Consider the following 21,010-nt stretch of genomic DNA (forward strand, 5'->3'; position numbering starts at 1 on the left):
AGAAGATTGTCGAAGATTGCAGAGAGACATTGATAGGTTGCAGAAGTGGGCTGAGAAGTGGCAGATGGAGTTCAACCCGGAGAAGTGTGAGGTGGTACACTTTGGAAGGACAAACTCCAAGGCAGAGTACAAAGTAAATGGCAGGATACTTGGTAGTGTGGAGGAGCAGAGGGATCTGGGGGTACATGTCCACAGATCCCTGAAAGTTGCCTCACAGGTAGATAGGGTAGTTAAGAAAGTTTATGGGGTGTTAGCTTTCATAAGTCAAGGGATAGAGTTTAAGAGTCGCAAGGTAATGATGCAGCTCTATAAAACTCTGGTTAGGCCACACTTGGAGTACTGTGTCCAGTTCTGATCGTCTCACTATAGGAAGGATGTGGAAATATTGGAAAAAGTACAGAGGAGATTTACCAGGATGCTACCTGGTTTAGAGAGTATGCATTATGATCAGAGATTAAGGGAGCTAGGGCTTTACTCTGGAGAGAAGGATGATGAGAGGAGACATGATAGTGGTATACAAGATATTAAGAGGAATAGATAGAGTGGATAGTCAGCACTTCTTCCTTAGGGCACCACTGCTCAATACAAGGGGACAACACACATCAAAGTTGCTGGTGAACGCAGTAGGCCAAGCAGCATCTGTAGGAAGAGGTGCAGTCGACGTTTCAGGCCGAGACCCTTCGTCAGGACTAACTGAAGGAAGAGTTAGTAAGGAATTTGAAAGTTGGAGGGGGAGGGGGAGATCCAAAATGATAGGAGAAGACAGGAGGGGGAGGGATAGAGCCAAGAGCTGGACAGGTGATAGGCAAAAGGGGATACGAGAGGATCATGGGACAGGAGGTCCGGGAAGAAAGACGGGGGGGGGGGGACCCAGAAGATGGGCAAGGGGTATATTCAGAGGGACAGAGGGAGAAAAAGGAGAGTGAGAGAAAGAACTTCTCTAACTTCTGTTAATGCCCCACCTCCCCTTCATTCCCCATCCGTTATTTATTTATTTATTTATTTATTATTATTATTAATATTCCCCCCCTTTTTTCTCCCTCTGTCCCTCTCACTATACTCCTTGCCCATCCTCTGGGCTCCCCCCCCCCACCTCTTTCTTTCTCCCTGGGCCTCCTGTCCCATGATCCTCTCATGTTCCTTTTGCCCATCAGCTGTCCAGCTCTTGGCCCCATCCCTCCCCCTCTTGTCTTCTCCTATCATTTCAGATCTCCCCCTCCCCTCCCACTTTCAAATCTCTTACTATCTCTTCTTTCAGTTAGTCCTGACGAAGGGTCTTGGCCCGAAACGTCAACTGTACCTCTTCCTAGAGATGCTGCCTGGCCTGCTGCGTTCACCAGCATTTTTTGTGTGTGTTGCTTGAAATTCCAGCATCTGCAGATTTCCTCGTGTTCAGGATTGAGAGTGTAACTCTTCCAAAGGGTATAAAGAAGATAGAGGGAGGTGTGAGGCAGGAGCTGATATGTACTAAGTAGATCCTGGTGAAGAAGGGTTGATAGGGCAGATGCTACTGAAATGGCCCAGCAAGCCACCTCGTTATATCCTAATGGCTGTGTTAATGTCACAAGCACAGACTCTGCTGCAGGGTCTACCTGGCAGGCTGAGCAACAGGATTGGCAATTGCACTCGTGAATATGCATGTTCCAGCTAATTACTGTTTCATTATGGCAGTTTTAACTCCTTTCTTTTCGTTGTAGCCTTGTCAAGACTTGATCCAAAGCATGGTAATGTTTATGTTCCCTTCCTTTTTGGAGGAAGAGGACTACCATCTCGACTGATGCTGTAAAGCAACAGTATTCATTTAGTATTAGTTGTTGCTTCCAGCTGCAGCGTTGACATTTAACTTTCAGTACGAAAGTTTTAGCTAATGGTCCTGCTGGCCTAGTGTTTATTGTTCTCTTTTAAATTCTACAACAGTTCTCATTAAAGTTAGTGAACTGTTAGCCTGCTCAGTGTCTCTCTCTCTCTCCCATATCCAAATGTTCTGACATTTAAAGTACAAAGAGAATAAAACCAGACGAATTAATTTGCACCACCCTCAGACCGAACAGTACAGCGGGAGTAACTTGAGGTGTTATCGACAGTGGCTTAAGTAAGGCCTTTGATAAGATTCTGCATAATAGGTTGGTCCATAAGTTTTGAACGCATGGACCCAGAGTAGGATGGCAAAGTGGATGCAAAATTGGCTTGGTGATAGGATGCAGAGGTTTTCAGGGTAGAAATGTCAAGTAGGCATGCATCTAAGAAGAGAGGGGCAAGTTTAAAGTGGATGTTTGGTGCAAGCATTTTTACTGGGAGCAGCATGTGTCCAAAATGTGCTGAAGGGGAAAGCAGATATGAAAGTGGAGTTTAAGAGGCTGTTAGATGGTCACATGAATATGCAGGGATAGAGGGATATGGATCATGTACAGATAGAAGAAATTTAGTTAATTCATTACTCATTTTGGTTCCTGTGCTATGTTCTAAACAAGAGTAGAACTTACGCCGTAAATGGTAGTGCCCTGGGGATTATTAATGAAGAAGACCTTCAGGGTATGTCCATGAATCCCTTAAAGTTGCAGCACTGATAAAAAGACATGAAGAAGACATAGGTGATGCCTCCAACAGCCATGTCTTTGATTGCAATGTTGTGTTAGAACACTGGTTTGCCACGCTTGGAGTATTGTGTGTAATTCTAGTTGACAAAAGGATGTGATTATGCTGGAAAGAATGCAGAGCAGATGCACCAGGATGTTGCCTAGAATGGAACATTTCAATTATAAAAAGAGATTGCATAGGCTGAATTTGGTTTCCCAAAATTATGAGCAGATAACTGGATAGACAGTGAGATTTTTTTTCCCATGGAGCAGATGCCTCACACAAAATAGCACAAGTTTAAGAGCATAAGACATAGGAACAGAATTGTGCCATTCGGCCAATCAAGTCTGCTCTGCTGTTTCATCATGGCTGATCCATTTTCCCCCTCAGCCCCAATCTCCTGCCTTCTCCCTCTATCTCTTCATGCCCTGAGTAATCAAGCATCTATCAACGTCTGCCTTAAATATACTTAATGACATGGCCTTCATAGCTGCCTATGGCAATGAATTCCATAGATTCACCACGCGCTGGCTAAAGAAGTTTCTCCTCATCTCCATTCTAAAAGGACACCCTATTCTGAGGCTGTATCCTTTGGTCTTAGAATCTCCTTCCACAGGAAACATCCTCTTCACATTCACTCTATTGATGCCTTTCAACATTTGATAGGTTTCAATGCGGTCACCCCCATCCTTCTGAATTCCTGTGAGTAGAGGCTCAGAGTCATCAAATGTTCTTCATATGACAAGCCTTTCAATCCTGGAATCATCTTTGTGAACCTGTTTTGAACCCTCTCCAATGTCAGAACATCCTTTTGTAAGGGGGTTTCGTCTTTTATGTTACTGCAGAGGCTAATTAAAATGGCTTCTTCGTTATGTTATAATCAGGAATGCTTCTTTGTTATGTTAAATGCTGAGAAAGCTTTGCACTAACAGCTTGTTGTGGTTTAGGGGGTGCTAAGAACCAATTGAACCAATTGGGATAGTTGTTATGACTTTGGTGTATCTGGAAGTTTTTGTATGCGCGGGATTTTGGGGCAGAAGGCGGGAGAGCGAGACAGAGGATGGATCAGGTGCTGTGATGTCTGCTAATGGGGTCGGACCCTGAGGACGGCGTTCGGCGAGGAGACGGAGATGGATTCGTGTGGAGCGTCTGGTCGACCACCGTTGTTGGTCCCAGGCGGCCAGTCGAGGTGGTCTGAGGGGTCGCAGGGTGAAGAAGAAGGTTCTTGAGTTCCAACTGTTTTGTGCACGAAGGGATTGAACTTTGATAAGTGTGATGCCTTTTATTTTCCTTTTATATTTTATTCTCTATTAATTATATAGTTCCAGTAATATCTAAACTGTAAATCATTTAATCGTATCTGGTGTATTGTCTGTTATTTGGGCGGGGTGGGGTACATCACACAGCATCCACACAAACTAATTACCCAGTTTGGCGGGGCCGAGGCTGTTTCCCTAGACAACAGCAAGCCGAGAGACCCTGAGGGTGGCCAGGGGGGCTACATTGTGTGGGCTTTGCCTGGGATTGGGTCTACTGGTGTGCTGTGTGGGTGCCCTGTTTAAATCTGTAATGTGTGTCTCTGTGGGTTATTTGCTGGTTATTGCTGTATGCGTTGTGGGTGCAGTATTTGGTCGAGTTCAGGCTGGCATTGACGAGTTGGAGGTGGCACTTGGGGCTGTCCATGCAGTTGGGATTGAGAGGAAAGAGTGGTCTGATTTGGAGGTAGGGTCCGCGAATCAATGTTCTAGCTCTGGCAGGCTCCGCCTGGCGCTTGGTATAGTGTCCACCCCAGGAGGGGCGGAGACGTGCGAGATGTGGGCGGAGCGGATCTCTCAGTTGTTAGATGAGTGGCAGTGCTCGGTTGAGGGAGAGCAACAGGGATTGGGTGAAAGTTTGAGTAGGCGGGCTGGTGACGGTCTTAGAGCTGTCAGGTTCACTTACACCGTAGTGACAGCTGTCAGTTATTTAAAAGAGTGGGGAAAGTCTTCTCTGGCTAGGAGGGCAGCTAAATTGCTTGCAGTGCCAGGGGGATCATTTCAGGGGATCATGCCCCTCCTTCAGTTGTTCAGCTGATCAGAGAGGTGTCGGGAAACTTAGTGAAGGCCCAGTGGGGGAACAGCTTGGGGTCTCTGGGGAAGCACGTTCCCAGCAATGTACCAATGAACTTCCGAAAGGAAAAGACCCTATTCCTGAAGGCTTAGCGGGACCGCGCCCCAGGGTGTCATTACGGATAGAGGGAAGCGATGCTAAAGCCATCCTCGACCCCGGGGTGCAGGTCAAGTTGTTGTACAGTTCGCTTTACAACCGGTGTCTGAAGCATTTACCCCTGACAACTGCAAGGGCACCGGAGACTTTGGGTACCAGTGCCAGTAGTTATCCAGAAGACGATGATTGGTTAATGACCCTGGAGTTCATGGGGGCATTGTCTGGGCACCCAGCGCGTCGAGTTGTTTCTGAGGACGTGTGTGGCAGCCTTGAGCCAGTACCGAATTTAAACGAGACCCAGTGGTGGTACTGCCTGGGGAAAGTAGCTGAGGGTGAGACCCTCTTAGTAGATGCTCCGAACTACCACGAGGGAGGGAAGTTGACCGCTGAAGACACCTCAGTGAGAGAGAGGTCGCGGCAACTGGACCCTGGCGCAGTGGAAGATGAAGGCAGCGTGTGTGTGGATGATGCGACATGGTTTAATGTGCTGGATCTGAGGAATGGATGTTGCTAGATCCCGAGGAGTGCGGCTGTCGAGCCGAAGATGGCCGTTATTAGTCCTCTAGGATTCTTCCAATCTGAAAAGATGCCCAAGGGCATATCCGGAGCCCCTGCATCCTTCCCGCGGAGCATGAAGAAGATCATGGGGGAAGTGAAGGTGTGTGGAGTTTTGTTGTATGTGGATGACTGCCTAAAGCTTGGATTCGCCTGGGGGGGTCTATGAGGCGAGGCGAGTGGCTGAGCCTGGGCGACAGAAGCGAAGTGTCAAATGTGGAGGAGTTTTTGGCCGGAGGAGTTTGGTGCAATGTGAGAAAAATGACCCGACGTACCAGTTGAACTTCCTGGTGTTGGAACAGATGGTGGTGGACCTGGGGATGGAAACCCAGGTCGTCAATCTGAATAAGACACAGGGGAGAGGGGGGATTTGCACTACTGAACTGAGTGCTCAGAAATGCCGGCCGGAGACTGAGGGACTTGTGGGACGACCATTGCAGACTTGGAAGACACGCTTGTCAACGTGGAGAAGGAGCAACGGAATTCCGAGCCAACACTGTGGTCATGTACTGATGAATTAATCCAGCGAGCAGAAACAATGACCCACCTTTGAAGGGATCAGTGGAAACTCAAGACGTCGATTCAGAAAAGATTGGAAGACTTACAAATTGGGGAAGATCAAGGAAGTGTTCTGACTAAGGCCAACAGAAAACCGAGAGCCCAGGAAGGGGAGTTTGACTACACTTCCGAGGAGGTGAAGGAATGGAGAACAGATCTCGGAAGAGGGAGGCGGACACTTGAAAGGAACCTGAAGATGACTATTGCGAGTTTAAATGAAGTGGAAAAACTGAAAGTTGATCTGAAAGACGTCATCAGGAAGAAAAAACTGGAAGCTGAACATTCTTTAACTGCTGCTTTTCAGGTCAGGGTGGAAGAAGCTCGTAGGGTAACTGCATCCCAGATTGAGATGGCCAAGAACCCTGAGTCAGAACTGCTGAGGCTGTGGCGAGAGTTGAAGGAGTCCCCGAAGAAGCTGACGTCTCGACTGCAGGAGGCTGAAGGGGTAGCCCCGGCTAAATGTTTCGGTTTGGAGAAACTTAAACAGCAGCTAGCAGCTACTGATCGAGGGAATGAGGAAGAATACGGATTCGAAGGGTGATGTGCTGCACATGTGGTACATGCTGCCTTTCGCTACCTTCCCCGTGATTGAGGAAGAGGTCTTTGCCCCTTCTCCCACTGAGTCAGGTGTAGTGGGGAGGGTTAGCTGTGGGCAGTCTGAGTTAGGGCAGGATCAGGAAGGAAAAGAAGCGGGGCCCCGGACACGGGACAGGGGGCTCCGAGCTGTAATGGTGGCCTGAGTGAGAGAGGAGATAGCAAGCAGGCCCGAGGTATCCCTAGTAGTATCTGAGCCTTTTGGGTTTAGGTGAGGGCGGTACGGAGGTCTCCGAGGGTTAAGAGACTCCCAGATAGGCTTGCCTATGTAGCGCCCGTGGGATGGGAGTAAGGTCCACTGTTCGGGGAGCACTGTCACTGTGTGTATGTGTGTGTTGTGTGTCTGCAGGATCGGTTGGCGAGTTATTTAGAAGTCATGAGGACATGACTTTATTTGGTGGGGGGAGAGTGTAAGGGGGTTTCATCTTTTATGTTACTGCAGAGGCTAATTAAAATGGCTTCTTTGTTATGTTATAATCGGGAATGCTTCTTTGTTATGTTAAACGCTGAGAAAGCTTTGCGCTAGCAGCTTGTTGTGGTTTAGGGGGTGCTAAGAGGATGGTATGAACCAATTGGGATAGTTGTTATGACTTTGGTGTATCTGGAAGTTTTTGTATGCGCGGGGTTTTGGGGCAGAAGGCAGGAGAGCAAGACAGAGGATGGACGAGATGCTGTGAGTCCGCTAACGGGGTCGAACCCCGAGGAGGCATTCAGCAAGGAGACAGAGACGGACTCGTGTGGAACATCTGGTCGACCACCTTTGTTGGTCCCAGGCGGCCGTGAATTCTAGTGAATCTTCTCTGTACCCTCTCCAACGTCAGCACGTCCTTTCTTAAATAAGGAGACCAAAACTGCCCACAGTACTCCAACTGAGGTCTCACCAGCGCCTTATAGAGCCTCAACATCACATACCTGCTCCTATACTCTATTCCTCTAGGAGTGAATGCCAACATTGCATTCGCCTTCTTCACTACCGACTCAACCTGGAAGAAGAAGGTTCTTGAGTTCCAACTGTTTTGTGCACGAAGGGATTGAACTTTGATAAGTGTGGCGCCTTTTATTTTCCTTTTATATTTTATTGTTTATTAATTATATAGTTCCAGTAATATCTATAAACTGTAAATCATTTAATCATATCTGGTGTATTGTCTGTTATCTGGGCGGGGTGGGGTACATCACACAGCATCCACACAAACTAATTACCCAGTTTGGTGGGTCCGAGGCTGTTTCCCTAGACAACAGAGAGCCGAGAGACCCTGAGGGTGGCCAGGGGGGCTACACTTTCTTAGATCAGGGGCCCAAACCTGAGCATTGACCTTATAGAACAGAAGTAAGGAGAAATTTGTTTCAGCCAAAGAGTGTCGAATCTGTGGAATGCTCTGCCACAGACTGTGGTGGAAGCCAAGTCCGTGGGTATATTCACAGCGGAAGTTGATGGATTCCTGATTGTTCGGGGCATCAGGGGATATGGCGAGAGGACAGGTGTATGGGTTGGATGGGATCCGGATCAGCCATGATGAAATGGCGCAGCAGACTCAATGGGTTGAATGGCCTAACCCTTTTCCGATATCTTATGGTCTAAAACTGCTCACAATACTCCAAGTGAGGCCTCACCAATGCTTTTTCAAGCTTCGACCTTGCTTTTATATTTTAGTCCTCTTGAAATGAATGCTAACGTCGCATTTGGCTTCCTCCTAATGACTCAATCTGCAAATTAACCTTCAGGGAATCCTGCACAAAGAATCTCAAGTCCCTTTGCATTTTAGATTTTTGAATTTTTCTCCATTTAGAAAATAGTCTATGCTTTCATTTCTTCTACCAAAGTTCATGACCATCTACTTCCCAACACTGTATTCCATCTGCCACTTCTTTACCCATTCTCCTAATCTAACCAAGCCCTTCTGCAGCCTCTCTACTTCCTCAAAACTTCCTGCCCCTCTATCTATCTTCATACCATCCGCAAACTTTGCCATAAAGCATATAATGTAAAAAGAAGCAGTCCCAACACAGACTCCTGTGGAACACCACCAGCCACCAGCAGCCAACCAGAAAAGGCTCCACGCTTTGCCTTGTGCCAATCAGCCAATGCTTTGCCTTGTGCCAATCAGCCAATGCTTTGCCTTGTGCTAATGCCAATGCCAGAATCTTTTCTGTAATTCTATGGGATCTTAACTTGTTAAGCAGCTTCATATGTGGCACCTTGTCAAATGCCTCCTGAAAACATCCACCAATTCTCTTTAGTCTATCCTGCTTGTTGTTTCTTCAAAGAATTCCAACAGACTTGTCAGGAAAGACTTTCCCTTAAGGAATCCATGATGACTATGGCCTATTTTATCATCACTTCCAAGTACCCCAAAATCACATCCTTAATAATTGACTCCAGCATCTTCCCAACCACTGAGATAAGACTAACTGACCTATAATGTCCTTTCTTCTGCCTCTCTCCCTTCTTGAAGAACAGAATGACAATTACCATTTTCCATTTCTCCGAAACCATGCCAGAATCAATTGACTCTTGTAAGATAATTATTGATATCTCCACAATCCCCTCAGCCATCTCCTTCAGAAGTCTGGGGTGTGTACCAATAGGTCCAGGGGACTTAACTATCTTCAGATCTTTCAGTTTCCCAAGAACCTTCTCTCTAGTAATAGCAACCACACTCACTTCTGCCCCGACACTCTCGAACTTCTGGTATACTTTTAGTGTCTTCACAGTGAAGACTGATGCAAAATATTTCAGTCTGTCCACCATTACTACCTCTCCAGCATCATTTTCCAGCAGTCTGATATTTACTTTCAACTCTCTTTTACACTTCATGTATCTGAAGAAACTTTTGGTGTCCTCTTTAACATTATCGGTCAGCTTACCTTCATATCCCAACTTTTTCTTCATAATGACTCTTTTAGTTCCTTCTGTTGGTTTTTAAAAGCTTCCCAATCCTCTAACTTCCCACTAATTTTTGCCCTCTTTTAGGGTTTTAGGGTGGGTTTGACTTCTCTTGTTAGCCACAGTTGTGTCATCTTGCCTTTAGAATATTTCTTCCTCTTTGGCGTGTGTATATCCTGCACCTTCTGAATTGTTCCCAGAAATTTCAGCCATCGCTCTCTGTTGTCATCCCTGCCAGTGTTCTTTTCCAGCTCCTTTCTCATGCCTCTGTAATTCCCTTTACTCCACTGTAATACTGATACATCTGACATTAGCTTCTCCTCAAATTTCATGAAGAATTCAATCATATTATGATCACTTTCCCCTCGGCGTTCCTTTAGCTTAAATTCTCTAATCAATTCTGGTTCATTGCACAACACCCAATCCAAAAATTTGATCCCCTCATGAGCTCAGCCATAAGTTGCTCTGTAAAGGCAGGTTATAAAGCCATTGTTACCAGGTTCAGATATGGCCCAAGTGCAGAGTGAGGGACACAGAAGCAGGTCAATAGTTCACAGACTTTAATACGAACAGTGTTAAAGGGAAAAGAAAACAATAAACGCTAGGCCAAACAGGGCTAAAACTCTCAAATGGAAAACGAAGCCTACACTGTGGCTGAAAAGAACATCTAAACATTAAACGAATACCGCCAGTCTTCAGAGTCAGTTGAATCAAAAGTCCAATTTCTCAGGGAAGGTTGAAAGCAAACAGGCAGCAAAGTGTTGCTGTGCTCTGTCCAAGTCTCGACAAGCACTACGACAACAAGTATGGAGTTAAATTCTATCACGATTAAATAATAATTAGCAGACACTTGCAAATTCACAAGCGCAATTGCCGTATCTACTGCACTGCCAAAGCCGTGGTTGTGACAGGGCCCCCCCTCTCTAGGCACAGACCTGTGTTCGCTGGAAGTCCCGAATCAATGACTTGTCCAAGATGTCCTTCGCTGGGATCCAAGTACGTTCTTCTGGGCCATACCCTTCCCAGTCCACAAGGTACTGGACCTTACCACATACCCAGAAAGATGCCAGGAAGCGCCGCACAGTATAGACAAGGGAACCATTTACCGAGGGGGGGGGAGGAGGGGGAGGTGGGGTGACTGGGGCCAGGGGCGAGGTAGTAACCAGCTTGAGCTGGGAAACATGGAATACTGGGTGGATCTTCAGTGATGCTGGTAGATGCAATCTATAGGACACCTTGTTGACAGCCAATTTCTGGTTCTTGACTTTCAGGGAAGATCCCTTGATGCCAACCAGACCTCCTCTCCTGGCTTGAATGGCCTTGCCTGTCGACGGAGCCAATCAGCCTGCCGGGAATGTTGTCTCTGGGCGCGCAGCAGAGAAGCCCTGGCTCGTCTCCAGGTGCGCTTGTAGCGCTGGATCAGCTGTTCAGCAGCAGGAACTCCTACGTCGATCTCCTGATCAGGGAAGAGCCGGGGCTGGAATCCCTTCTGGCTTTCAAAGGGAGCCATACCGGTGGAGGATGACTAGAGGTTATTGTGGGTGATCTCTGCCCAAACCAATTGGGAGCTCCAGGACGTGGGGTTGGAAGAGGCAAGACAGCGCAGGGTTGTCTCCAACTCCTGGTTCACTCTCTCAGTCTGGCCATTAGATTTTGGGTGGAACCCAGATGAGAGGCTGGCCTTGGCTCCTACAAGAGAGCAGAAATCCTTCCAAAAGCAGGAAGTGAACTGTTGTCCACGATCAGACACTCTGTCTTGAGGAATGCCATGGAGCCTGAACACTTGTTGAACCACGAGTGTGGCAGTCTCACGAGCCAATGGGAGCCTGGGGAGTGCAATGAAGAGGGCAGCCTTGGAAAATCAATCCACAACGACCAAAATGGTGATGTTTCCATTAGATGGGGACAGACCAGTGATGAAATCCACTGAGAGGTGGGACCAGGGGCGGTGGGGCACAGGCAGTGGGCATACCAGACCCGCAGGACGCTGGCGTGATGTCTTGTTCCGAGCGCAGGTGGGACAGGCGGATGCAAAGTCGTGGACATCCTGGGACATAGATGGCCACCAAAATTGTCTCTTTATAAACTCCTGAGTTCGTTGAATTCCCGGATGTCTAACCAGACGGGAGGAGTGACTTCATTCCAACACTTTGGAACGCACCGCAGCAGGGACAAACAGCTGGTTGGGAGGAACCCCATCCGGGCCTGGATCTGATTGTTGGGTGGCCCTCACCTCTGCTTCAATTCCCCAGATCACCGGAGCAGCGATACACGAGAGAGGAAGAATGGTCTCTGGATTGGCTTTGTCCTCAGATCTGTCGAACTGCCGGGAGAGAGCAGCGGCTTTGTATTCTTGCTGCTGGGACGATAGGTGAGGATGAAATTGAACCGTGTGAAGAAGAGAGCCCATCGGGCTTGATGATAGTTGAGTCTCTTAGCAACCTGAATATAGTAGAAGTTTTTGAGATCTGTCCAGACCAAGAATGGATACTCCGCCCCCTCCAGCCAGTGTCGCCATTCCTCCAGGGTCTCCTTGACAGCCAGAAGCTCCTGGTTCCTAACATCATAATTCCTCTTGGCCAGAGTCAAGTGATGGGAAAGAAAGGCACAGGGTGCAACTGGCTATCCGCAGATGAGCGCTGAGAGAGGACAGCTCCAATGCCTACATCGGATACATCCACCTCGACAATGAATGGCTGAGATGGGTCTGGGTGTTGCAGCAGTGGGGCAGTGGTGAAACGTTGCTTTAATTTCAAAAACACTTGGTCGCTGTCGTCCATCCAATGGAATCCTGCCAAAGTCTTCTTGGTGAGTGCATTAATTGGAGCCACGATAGAGCCGAAATTTCGGATGAAGCATCTATAGAAGTTCGCAAGTCCCATGAAGAGCCATATGTGTTTGACTATAGACGTTTGGGCCACTCTGCAACTGCCTGAACTTTACTAGGGTCCATTTGAACACTGGATGGGGTAAGCATATAGCCCAGAAACGACACCTGGTCCTTATGGAATTCACGTTTTTCAGGCTTGGCGTACAGGTTATTTTTGAGAAGGTGTCTTGAGTACTCACTGGACATGCTGGACGTGCTCCTGATGAGAGCAGGAATAGATAAGGATGTCATCTAAATACACAAACTGGTTCAACATATTCCTAAGCACATTGTTAATCAAGGGCTGGAATACCGCGGGGGCATTGGCCAGACCAAAAGGTATCACCGGGTATTCATAGTGGCCATTAGAGGTGTTGAAAGCCGTTTTCCACTCATCCCCTTCTCTTATGCGAATCAGATTGTAAGCATTGTGCAGATCAATATTGGAAAACGTAGTTGCTCCCTGGAGATGTTCAAACGCAGACGCCAGCAAGGGAAGAGGGTAGTGGTTCTTCACAGTGATGTTGTTCAGGGGCAGATAATCGATGCAGGGACAGAGCTTGCCATCTTCCTTGCTCACAAAGAAGCCCACTCCTACGGGCGAGGTTGACGGCCGGATAAACCCCATGCTCAATGCCTCCTCAATGTATTCCTCCATGGTCACCGTTTCAGGACGAGAAAGGGAAAAGAGCCAGCCCCGGGGAGGACTAGTGCCAGGTAGGAGGTCTATGGCACAGTCGTATGGCCGGTGTGGGGGCAGGGTGGTGGCTTTTCTTTTACTGAAAACCTCAAGGAGATTCACATATTCAGCCGGAATCCCAGAGCACGTCCTTAGCTGACACAGGAGGGGATTCATGGACTGGAGCTTGAGCTGGACCCAGACAGGTAGACAGGCATGCTGGTCCTGACTGTTGGAGTACCTTCAGAGACCAATCGATCCGTGGGATATGTCGGGGCGACCAGGGGAGACCAAGTATCAGTGGCAGTTCAGGTGAATTAACCAGACAGAAAGATATTTCTTCATAATGGTTGCCTTCGAGACCAGTTGGAGGGGTTGGTTGGAAAGGTAGATCTGGCCAGTTCCCAGACATTGATCGTCCAGCGCCTTGACGTTGATCTTTTCTCTTAATTCTTGAGTTGGAACTCCCCATCTTTGAGCGAGAGAGATGTCCATAAGATTCCCAGCTGCACCAGAGCCAATAAACGCCCTAAGTTAATGGGTCTGAGACCTCCACGACAAGGAAGCTGCCAACATTACAGAATGAGGGGAAGCTGACTGAATAGAAAACTGACCTGTCAGGATTCCCCTCCCTGCTGACAGGTACTCTCTTTTACTGGATGCTTGGAACATGCTACGCGGTACTGTCCTGAATCACCACAATAGAGGCAGGAACCTGTTCTCCAGCACTGCTCTCGTTCCTCCTGAGACAGGCACACGTGCCCCACTTACATGGGCTCCTCTGTAGTCTGGGTGCTAGGTGGTGGTCGAAACTTGCTGCTACCAGTTCGGATATGGCCCAAGTGCGGAGTGAGAGACACTCAAACAGGTCAATAGTTCACAAACTTTATTGCGAACAGTGTTAAAGGGAAAATAAACAATAAACGCTAGGCCAAACAGGGCTAAAACTCTCAAATGGAAAACAAAGCCTACACTGTGGCTGAAAAGAACATCTAAACATTAAACGAATACCAGCAGTCTTCAGAGTCAGTTGACTCAAGAGTCCAATTTCTCAGGGAAGGCCGAATGCAAACAGGCAGCGAAGCATTGCTGTGCTGTGTCCAAATCTCAACGAGCACTATGATGACAAGTATGGAGTTAAATACTATCATGATTAAATATTAATTAGCTGACACATGCAAATTCACAAGCACAATTGCCGTATCTACTGCGCTGCCGAATCCATATATGTGACACTCATAGGCATTCTAGAAATCTTGGATCCAGCACCAACCTGATTTTCCAATCTACCTGCATATTGTATTCCCCCATGAATAGTGTAACACTGTCCTTTTGGCATGCATTTCTTTCTCCCATTGTAATTTATAGACCACGTCTTTACTACTGTTTGGGGTCTGTATATAATTCCCATCAGGGTCTTTTTATTCTTGCCTATCCTGAGCTCTATCCACAATGATTCAACACCTTCCGGCCCTTTATCACTCCTTTCTAATTTGATTTCATTTTGATTTCATTTCATTTTCTACCCACAGAGCAACGCCTTTTGATACAACGTCTATCCTTGGGCATTAAGCTCCCAGCTATTATCTTCTTTCAGCCATGATTCAGTGATGCCTGCAACATCATACATGCCAAGATGGGAGGGAAGAAATGTGGAGATGATCTGAGGGGAAAATTGTTCACATGGAGTGTTTTGACTGTAGAATGCACTGCCTAGAGAGGGTGGTGAAGGCAGATACTCACACTACATTAAACAAACATCTGGAGAAGAGGTTGAATCACCCAGGTATCAAAGGCTTTGGATGTAACAGGGTAAGTGGGTTTAGCATTGTTGGGTTCAATGGTGGTGTGAGCATCAGAGGCCAAAGGGCCTTTATCTGTGCTCTATGACTCTAGGACTTCACCACTGATGCTTTAGCAGTAGAAGAGCAGGCTGAACCCCTACTCAAGGGCAGTAACTGCTGACTTCAACAAAGATATTCTTATTGTAAAGATCATTGAGAGAAAAAACGAAACTCACTAACATGCACATATTCCTGCGAAGTACCAACACCAATGCTCAGAAACAGTTGGAAGTAAAAGATTTCTAATGCCTCGAGCATACCTTACTTGAAGGAATAATGTCCACCTGACTCTCTCCATGAGATGATGCTAACTGGAGAATGAATCAGCACCCAACTTTATCCTTACATCTAAACAACAGGAATTCTGCGGATGCTGGAAATTCAAGCAACACACATCAAAGTTGCTGGTGAACGCAACAGGCCAGGCAGCATCTCTAGGAAGAGGTACCATCAACGTTTCAGGCCGAGACCCTTCGTCAGGACTAACTGAAGGAAGAGTGAGTAAGAGATATGAAAGTGGGAGGGGGAGGGGGAGATCCAAAATGATAGGAGAAGACAGGAGGGGGAGGGATGGAGCCAAGAGCCGGGCAGGTGATTGGCAAAGGGGATATGAGAGGATCATGGGACAGGAGGCCCAGGGAGAAAGACAAGGGGGGGGGGACCCAAAGGATGGGCAAGGGGTATAGTCAGACGGACAGAGGGAGAAAAGGGAGAGTGAGAGAAAGAATGTGTGTATAAAAATAAATAACAGATGGGGTACGAGGGGGAGGTGGGGCATTAGCGGAAGTTAGAGAAGTCAATGTTCATGCCATCAGGTTGGAGACTACCCAGACGGAATTCCCATTCTGACATGTCTATCCACGGCCTCCTCTACTGTAAAGATGAAGCCACACTCAGGTTGGAGGAACAACACCTTATATTCCATCTGGGTAGACTCCAACCTGATGGCATGAACATTGACTTCTCTAACTTCCGCTAATGCCCCACCTCCCCCTCGTACCCCATCCGTTATTTATTTTTACACACACATTCTTTCTCTCACTCTCCTTTTTCTCCCTCTGTCCCTCTGACTATACCCCTTGCCCATCCTCTGGGTTCCCCGCCCCCCTTGTCTTTCTCTCTGGGCCTTCTGTCCCATGATTCTCTCATATTCCCTTTGCCAATCACCTGTCCAGCTCTTGGCTCCATCCCTCCCCCTCCTGTCTTCTCCTATCATTTTGGATCTCCCCATCCCCCTCCCACTTTCAAATCTCTTACTAGCTCTTCTTTCAGTTAGTCCTGATGAAGGGTCTCGGCCCGAAATGTCAACTGTACCTCCTCCTAGAGATGCTGCCTGGCCTGCTGCGTTCACCAGCAACTTTGATGTGTGCTGCTTTATCCTTGCATCTCATTACTTTGTTTTCCTCCTTTACTTCTTACCCATTCCTTGTTTTCATCCTCCAGTTCAGCATCCAGAAAGTCCAGAGTTACCGGCTCTTGGAAGTTTATAATCTAGAGGAGAAAGAATTAGAAACAAGTGGACAGTACCACACCCATCAGAGAAATTCAAAAGTAAACAATTCCCCAGCGTGCAGTTTCAATGTCTAGGATGTCAGTCTTTTCCCCAAGACAGGGAAGCCTAAAACTAGAGGGCATTGATTCAGGGTGAGACAGGAAGGACATAAAAGAGACCCAAGGGGCAGGATTTCACACAGAGGGTGGTGTGAACATGGAATGGCCAGCCAGAGGAAGTAGTAGAAGCCGTTAGAATAACAATGATTAAAAAACATTTGGACAGGGACAAGGATGGAAAACAAAATTAGAGGGATCTAGGCCAAATACAGACAATTGGGAATAGCTCGGTAGACACCTTGGTCATCATGGATGAGTTGGGCTGAAGGGCCAGTTTCTCAGATGCACAAGTTTACGATTCTATAAATGGTTTATATATTTCTGACTCAGTGTCTTGGCTATAGCTCATGGATCTGAACACTCCTTTAATACATTTTGGGTGTTTGACTACAGCAGATTCAGGAAGCACTAAGAAGCACCATTCACAAAGACAGTAACATCAGTTTCACACTGCCTGCTCATACCTTTGACTAACTAATGTAATAATTTACTGCAGCTGTGGAGCTAATTGTTGATGCTGAACCCTCATCCAACAGTTCCTCCTCATTATCAGTTTAGGATGTTACCACCAGATTTGGAATCTGTTCGTAGGGTACATGCGAGGACCTTCAAATCCAGGGGACACTGAACATAGAACAGTGCAGCCTGTTCAGCCCATTATTTCCCTGTCAACCATGATGCCAGATTAATCCCCTCTACTTGCACATGCTCTATATCCATCCATCCATTCTCTACTCGTTCATCTGCCTGCCTAAATATTGCTAATATAATGAAACAAGGAATCTTTTGATGAATAATTGCGCAGTAGCTGAGTGTTACACTGCAACCTGAGCCGAAGGATGATTACATAGATTGGCAAACAAGAGGAATCTGCTGAGATTGCTTACCTTTGGCTGCAGGTTGGGGTGAAACAGTACATACCCATTTGGATCAATGGCAAAGAAGTACCCATTGCCGCCTAACTGTGGAGAGAAAACAGTGGAAACATTAACAGGAATCTCTTACAGATAGGCCATTGCAAAAAAAACCTCACAGCAGATGATTTGCTTATAAATTACAAAGGGAGGCAACAGAAATTAGATTAGATTAGTGTTATTTGTTACAGGTACATCGGAACATACAATGAAATGGATCATTTGCGTCAAATCTCATCAGTGAGGATGTGCTGAGCAGCCCACAAGTATTGGCATGCTTCCAGTGCCAACCTGGTGTGTGCACAGCTCACTAACCCCAACCACGTCTTTGGAATGTAGGAGGAAACCGGAACACCCAGAGGAAACCCACGTGGTTTCTTTCCCTTTGTCTCGATGAGATGAGAACATGATTAACCTTGCTTGGCCTTGTTCCATTGCGTTCTAACTCCTCCTCCCTGAAGTGAGTACAAATGTGTGGAACTAACAATAATTCATTTATTACATCTTTTGCTATTTTTGCTCCAATTCAATTTTGATATCCCTTTGTCAGTGCTGTTCAAGATGTGATAAAAATCTAGCACAGATGATAATTTCAATAGTGGTGCCATCTTGGAACGCAGAACCACATCACTAATACACTTAAATACAGCCAGCTGAATTGAATTGACTTTATTCCTTACATCCTTCACATACAAGAGGAGTAAAATCCTTTATGTTACATCTCCACCTAGATGTACAATGTGCAATTCATAGTAATTTGTAATAAATAGCATGTACAACAGGACAGTCAATATAACATAGAAATACAATTGTATCGGCATGAATTAAACAGTCTGATGGCCTGGTGGAAGAAGCTGTCCCAGAACCTGTTGGTCCTGGCTTTTATGTTGCAGTACCGTTTCCCACATGGTAGCAGCTGGAACAGATTGTGGTTGGGGTGACTCAGGTACCCAGTAATTCTTTGGGCCTTTTAGACACACTGGTCTTTGTAAATGTCCTGAATAGTGAAAAGTTCACACCACTGTCTGCAGTGCTGCACTGTCCAAACCACTTTCTGCAAAGTCCTGCGATTGAGGGAAGTACAGTTAGTCATAGTCATAGTCATACTTTATTGATCCCGAGGTAAATTGGTTTTCGTTACAGTTGCACCAACCCAGAATAGAGTATAAATATAGTAATATAAAACCATAAATAATTAAATAATAATATGTAAATTATGCCAGGAAATAAGTCCAGGACCAGCCTATCGGCTCAGGGTGTCTGACCCTCCAGGGGAGGAGTTGTAAAGTTTGATGGCCACAAACAGGAATAACTTCCTATGACGCTCAGTGTTGCATTTCGGTGGAATGAGTCTCTGGCTGAATGTACTCCTGTGCCCACCCAGTACATTATGTATTGGATGGGAGACATTGTCCAAGATGGCATGTAACTTGGACAGCATCCTCTTTTCAGACACCACCGTCAGAGGGTCCAGTTCCATTCTCACAACATCACTGGCCTTACGAATGAGTTTGTTGATTCTGTTGGTGTCTGCTACCCTCAGCCTGCTGCCCCAACACACAACAGCAAACATGATTGCACTGGCCACCACAGACTCGTAGAACATCCTCAGCATCGTCTGACAGATGTTAAAGGACCTCAGTCTCCTCAGGAAATAGAGATGGCTCTGACCCTTCTTGTAGACAGCCTCAGTGTTCTTTGACCAGTCCAGTTTATTGTCAATTCGTATCCCCAGGTATCCCCAGTTCGCATACCAGACAGCGATGCAGCCAGTCAGGATGCTCTCAGTTGTGCCCCTGTAGAAAGTTCTTAGGGCTTGGGGGCTCATACCAAACTTCCTCAACAGCCTGAGGTGAAAGAGGCGCTGTTATGCCCTTTTCACCACACAGCCGGTATGTACAGACCACGAGATCCTCAGTGACGTGTATGCTGAGAAACCTAAAGCTGTTCACCCTCTCAACCCCAGATCCATTGATGTCAATAGTGGTGAGCCTGTCTCCATTCCTCCCATAGTCCACAACCAGCTCCTTTGATTTTGCGACACTGAGGGAGAAGTTGTTTTCTTGACACCACTGTGTCAGGCTGATCACTTCCTCTCTGTAGGCTGCCTCGTTATTATTTGAGATTAGGCCAATCAATGTAGTATCATCAGCAAATTTAATTATCAGGTTGGCGCTGTGGGTAGTGACACAGTCATGGGTACACAGAGAGTAAAGGAGGGGGCTAAGGACACAGGGTTGAGGGGCACCTGTGTTGAGGGGCAGAGATGAGGGAGCCCACTCTTACCACTTGCCGGCAATCTGACAGGAAGTCCAGGATTCAGCTGCACAAGGCAGGGTAATGGTCAAGGTCTCTGAGTTTATTTTCAAGCCTGGAGAGAATTATGGTGTCGAATGCTGAGCTGTAGTCCACGAACAGCATTCTCACATAAGCATCCTTCTTCTCCAGATGTGTAAGGACTGTGTATAGAGCTGTGGATATTGTGTCGTTTGTCAATTGGTTGTGTCGGTAGGTGAATTGTAGAGGGTCCAGTGTGGGTGGCAGCATGCTGCAGATGTCGTCCTTGACCAGCCTTTCAAAGCATTTGCTTATTATTGAGGTGAGTACGTCATTCAGACATGTTACCTTGGTCTTCTTAGGTACAGGGGCAATGGTGGATGTTTTGAAGCAGGAGGACACTCTACACTGGGAGATGGAGAGATTAAAAGTGTCTGTAAACACACCTGCCAGTTGTGTCACACACATCCTGAGCACCCACCCTGGGATGCTGCCGGTCCCGCAGCCTTGTGATTGTCCACTCATTGGAAACACCTGTGTACTTCAGCTTCAGAAAAGACCAAGGTGCAGGTCTCTTCGGCGGCTCTCCTCAGGGGCTCAGTGTTGGCGACATCGAACCGAACATAAAAAAGATTTAGCTCAGCTGAGAGAGAGGCAGCAATGTTGGCAGCACCACTGTGTTTAGCTTTGAAGTCTGCGATGGTGTGCAGACGTTGCCATAAGCTGTGTGTGTTGTTGGTGGAGAGTTGTGTCTGGATTTTGTTTCTGTATTGTCGCTTCATTGCCTTGGTGACTTTGAGCAGATCATAGCTGCAATTCTTGAGCTCCTGCTGATTACCGGCAACGTAAGCTCTGTCTCACGTGGTGAGTGCTGCTCACATGGAACTGTTGATCCAGGGTGTCTGGTTTGGATAGACCCTGACCGATTTTTGGGGTACAACATCCTCGATGCACTTCCAGATGAAGCTCGTGACTCCTTCTGTGAACTCGGAGACATCCTCATCACAAAAGATGCAAAGTCACAGCACTAAGACACCTTAAATACAGCCTGCTGAACATGCATTCAGTGATAGGATGAATCTCAGCAAGGCTATTTCAAAGAGTTATCAGTCAAATAGTAGTTTCTGGTTTAATCCTTCTGGATGCTGTTGCTATGACTCTACAGGATTTGTTGCTTTGAGGAGTTAGAAGTTGAGAAAGTCTACAAATAATGGTGAACCTCATGCTGAGGAATACCTTGTAAATTTCAGATTCAGGTTGGGATTTATTTATCACATGTACGTGGGAACATACAGTGAAATGTGTCATTTGTGTTAACAACCAACAGATCTAAGGACGTGCTGGGGGAAGCCCATGTGGTGGAACACATTCTGGCACGAACATAGCATGTCCACGACGTTCAGCAGAACAACACAGCATGTCCACGACGTTCAGCAGAAC

General features: G+C 46.8%; 1 protein-coding gene across 5 annotated transcripts in view; it reads right to left on the reverse strand.

Moving 5' to 3' along the window:
- cacna2d2a (calcium channel, voltage-dependent, alpha 2/delta subunit 2a) overlaps nt 1-21,010 on the reverse strand; it is a 1,072,053-nt gene that overhangs the window by 134,332 nt on the left and 916,711 nt on the right. For all 5 annotated transcript variants that reach the window (XM_063067752.1, XM_063067753.1, XM_063067751.1 and 2 more), the window contains 2 exons: nt 17,267-17,341; nt 16,188-16,259 (listed from right to left, as the gene is read on the reverse strand). In XM_063067752.1, coding sequence (XP_062923822.1) covers nt 16,188-16,259; nt 17,267-17,341 — 147 coding nt within the window. The remainder of the gene's footprint in view (nt 1-16,187; nt 16,260-17,266; nt 17,342-21,010) is intronic.

This window comes from Mobula hypostoma, chromosome 15 (genome assembly GCF_963921235.1).
Source record: "Mobula hypostoma chromosome 15, sMobHyp1.1, whole genome shotgun sequence".
Classification (NCBI taxonomy): Eukaryota; Metazoa; Chordata; class Chondrichthyes; order Myliobatiformes; family Myliobatidae; genus Mobula; species Mobula hypostoma.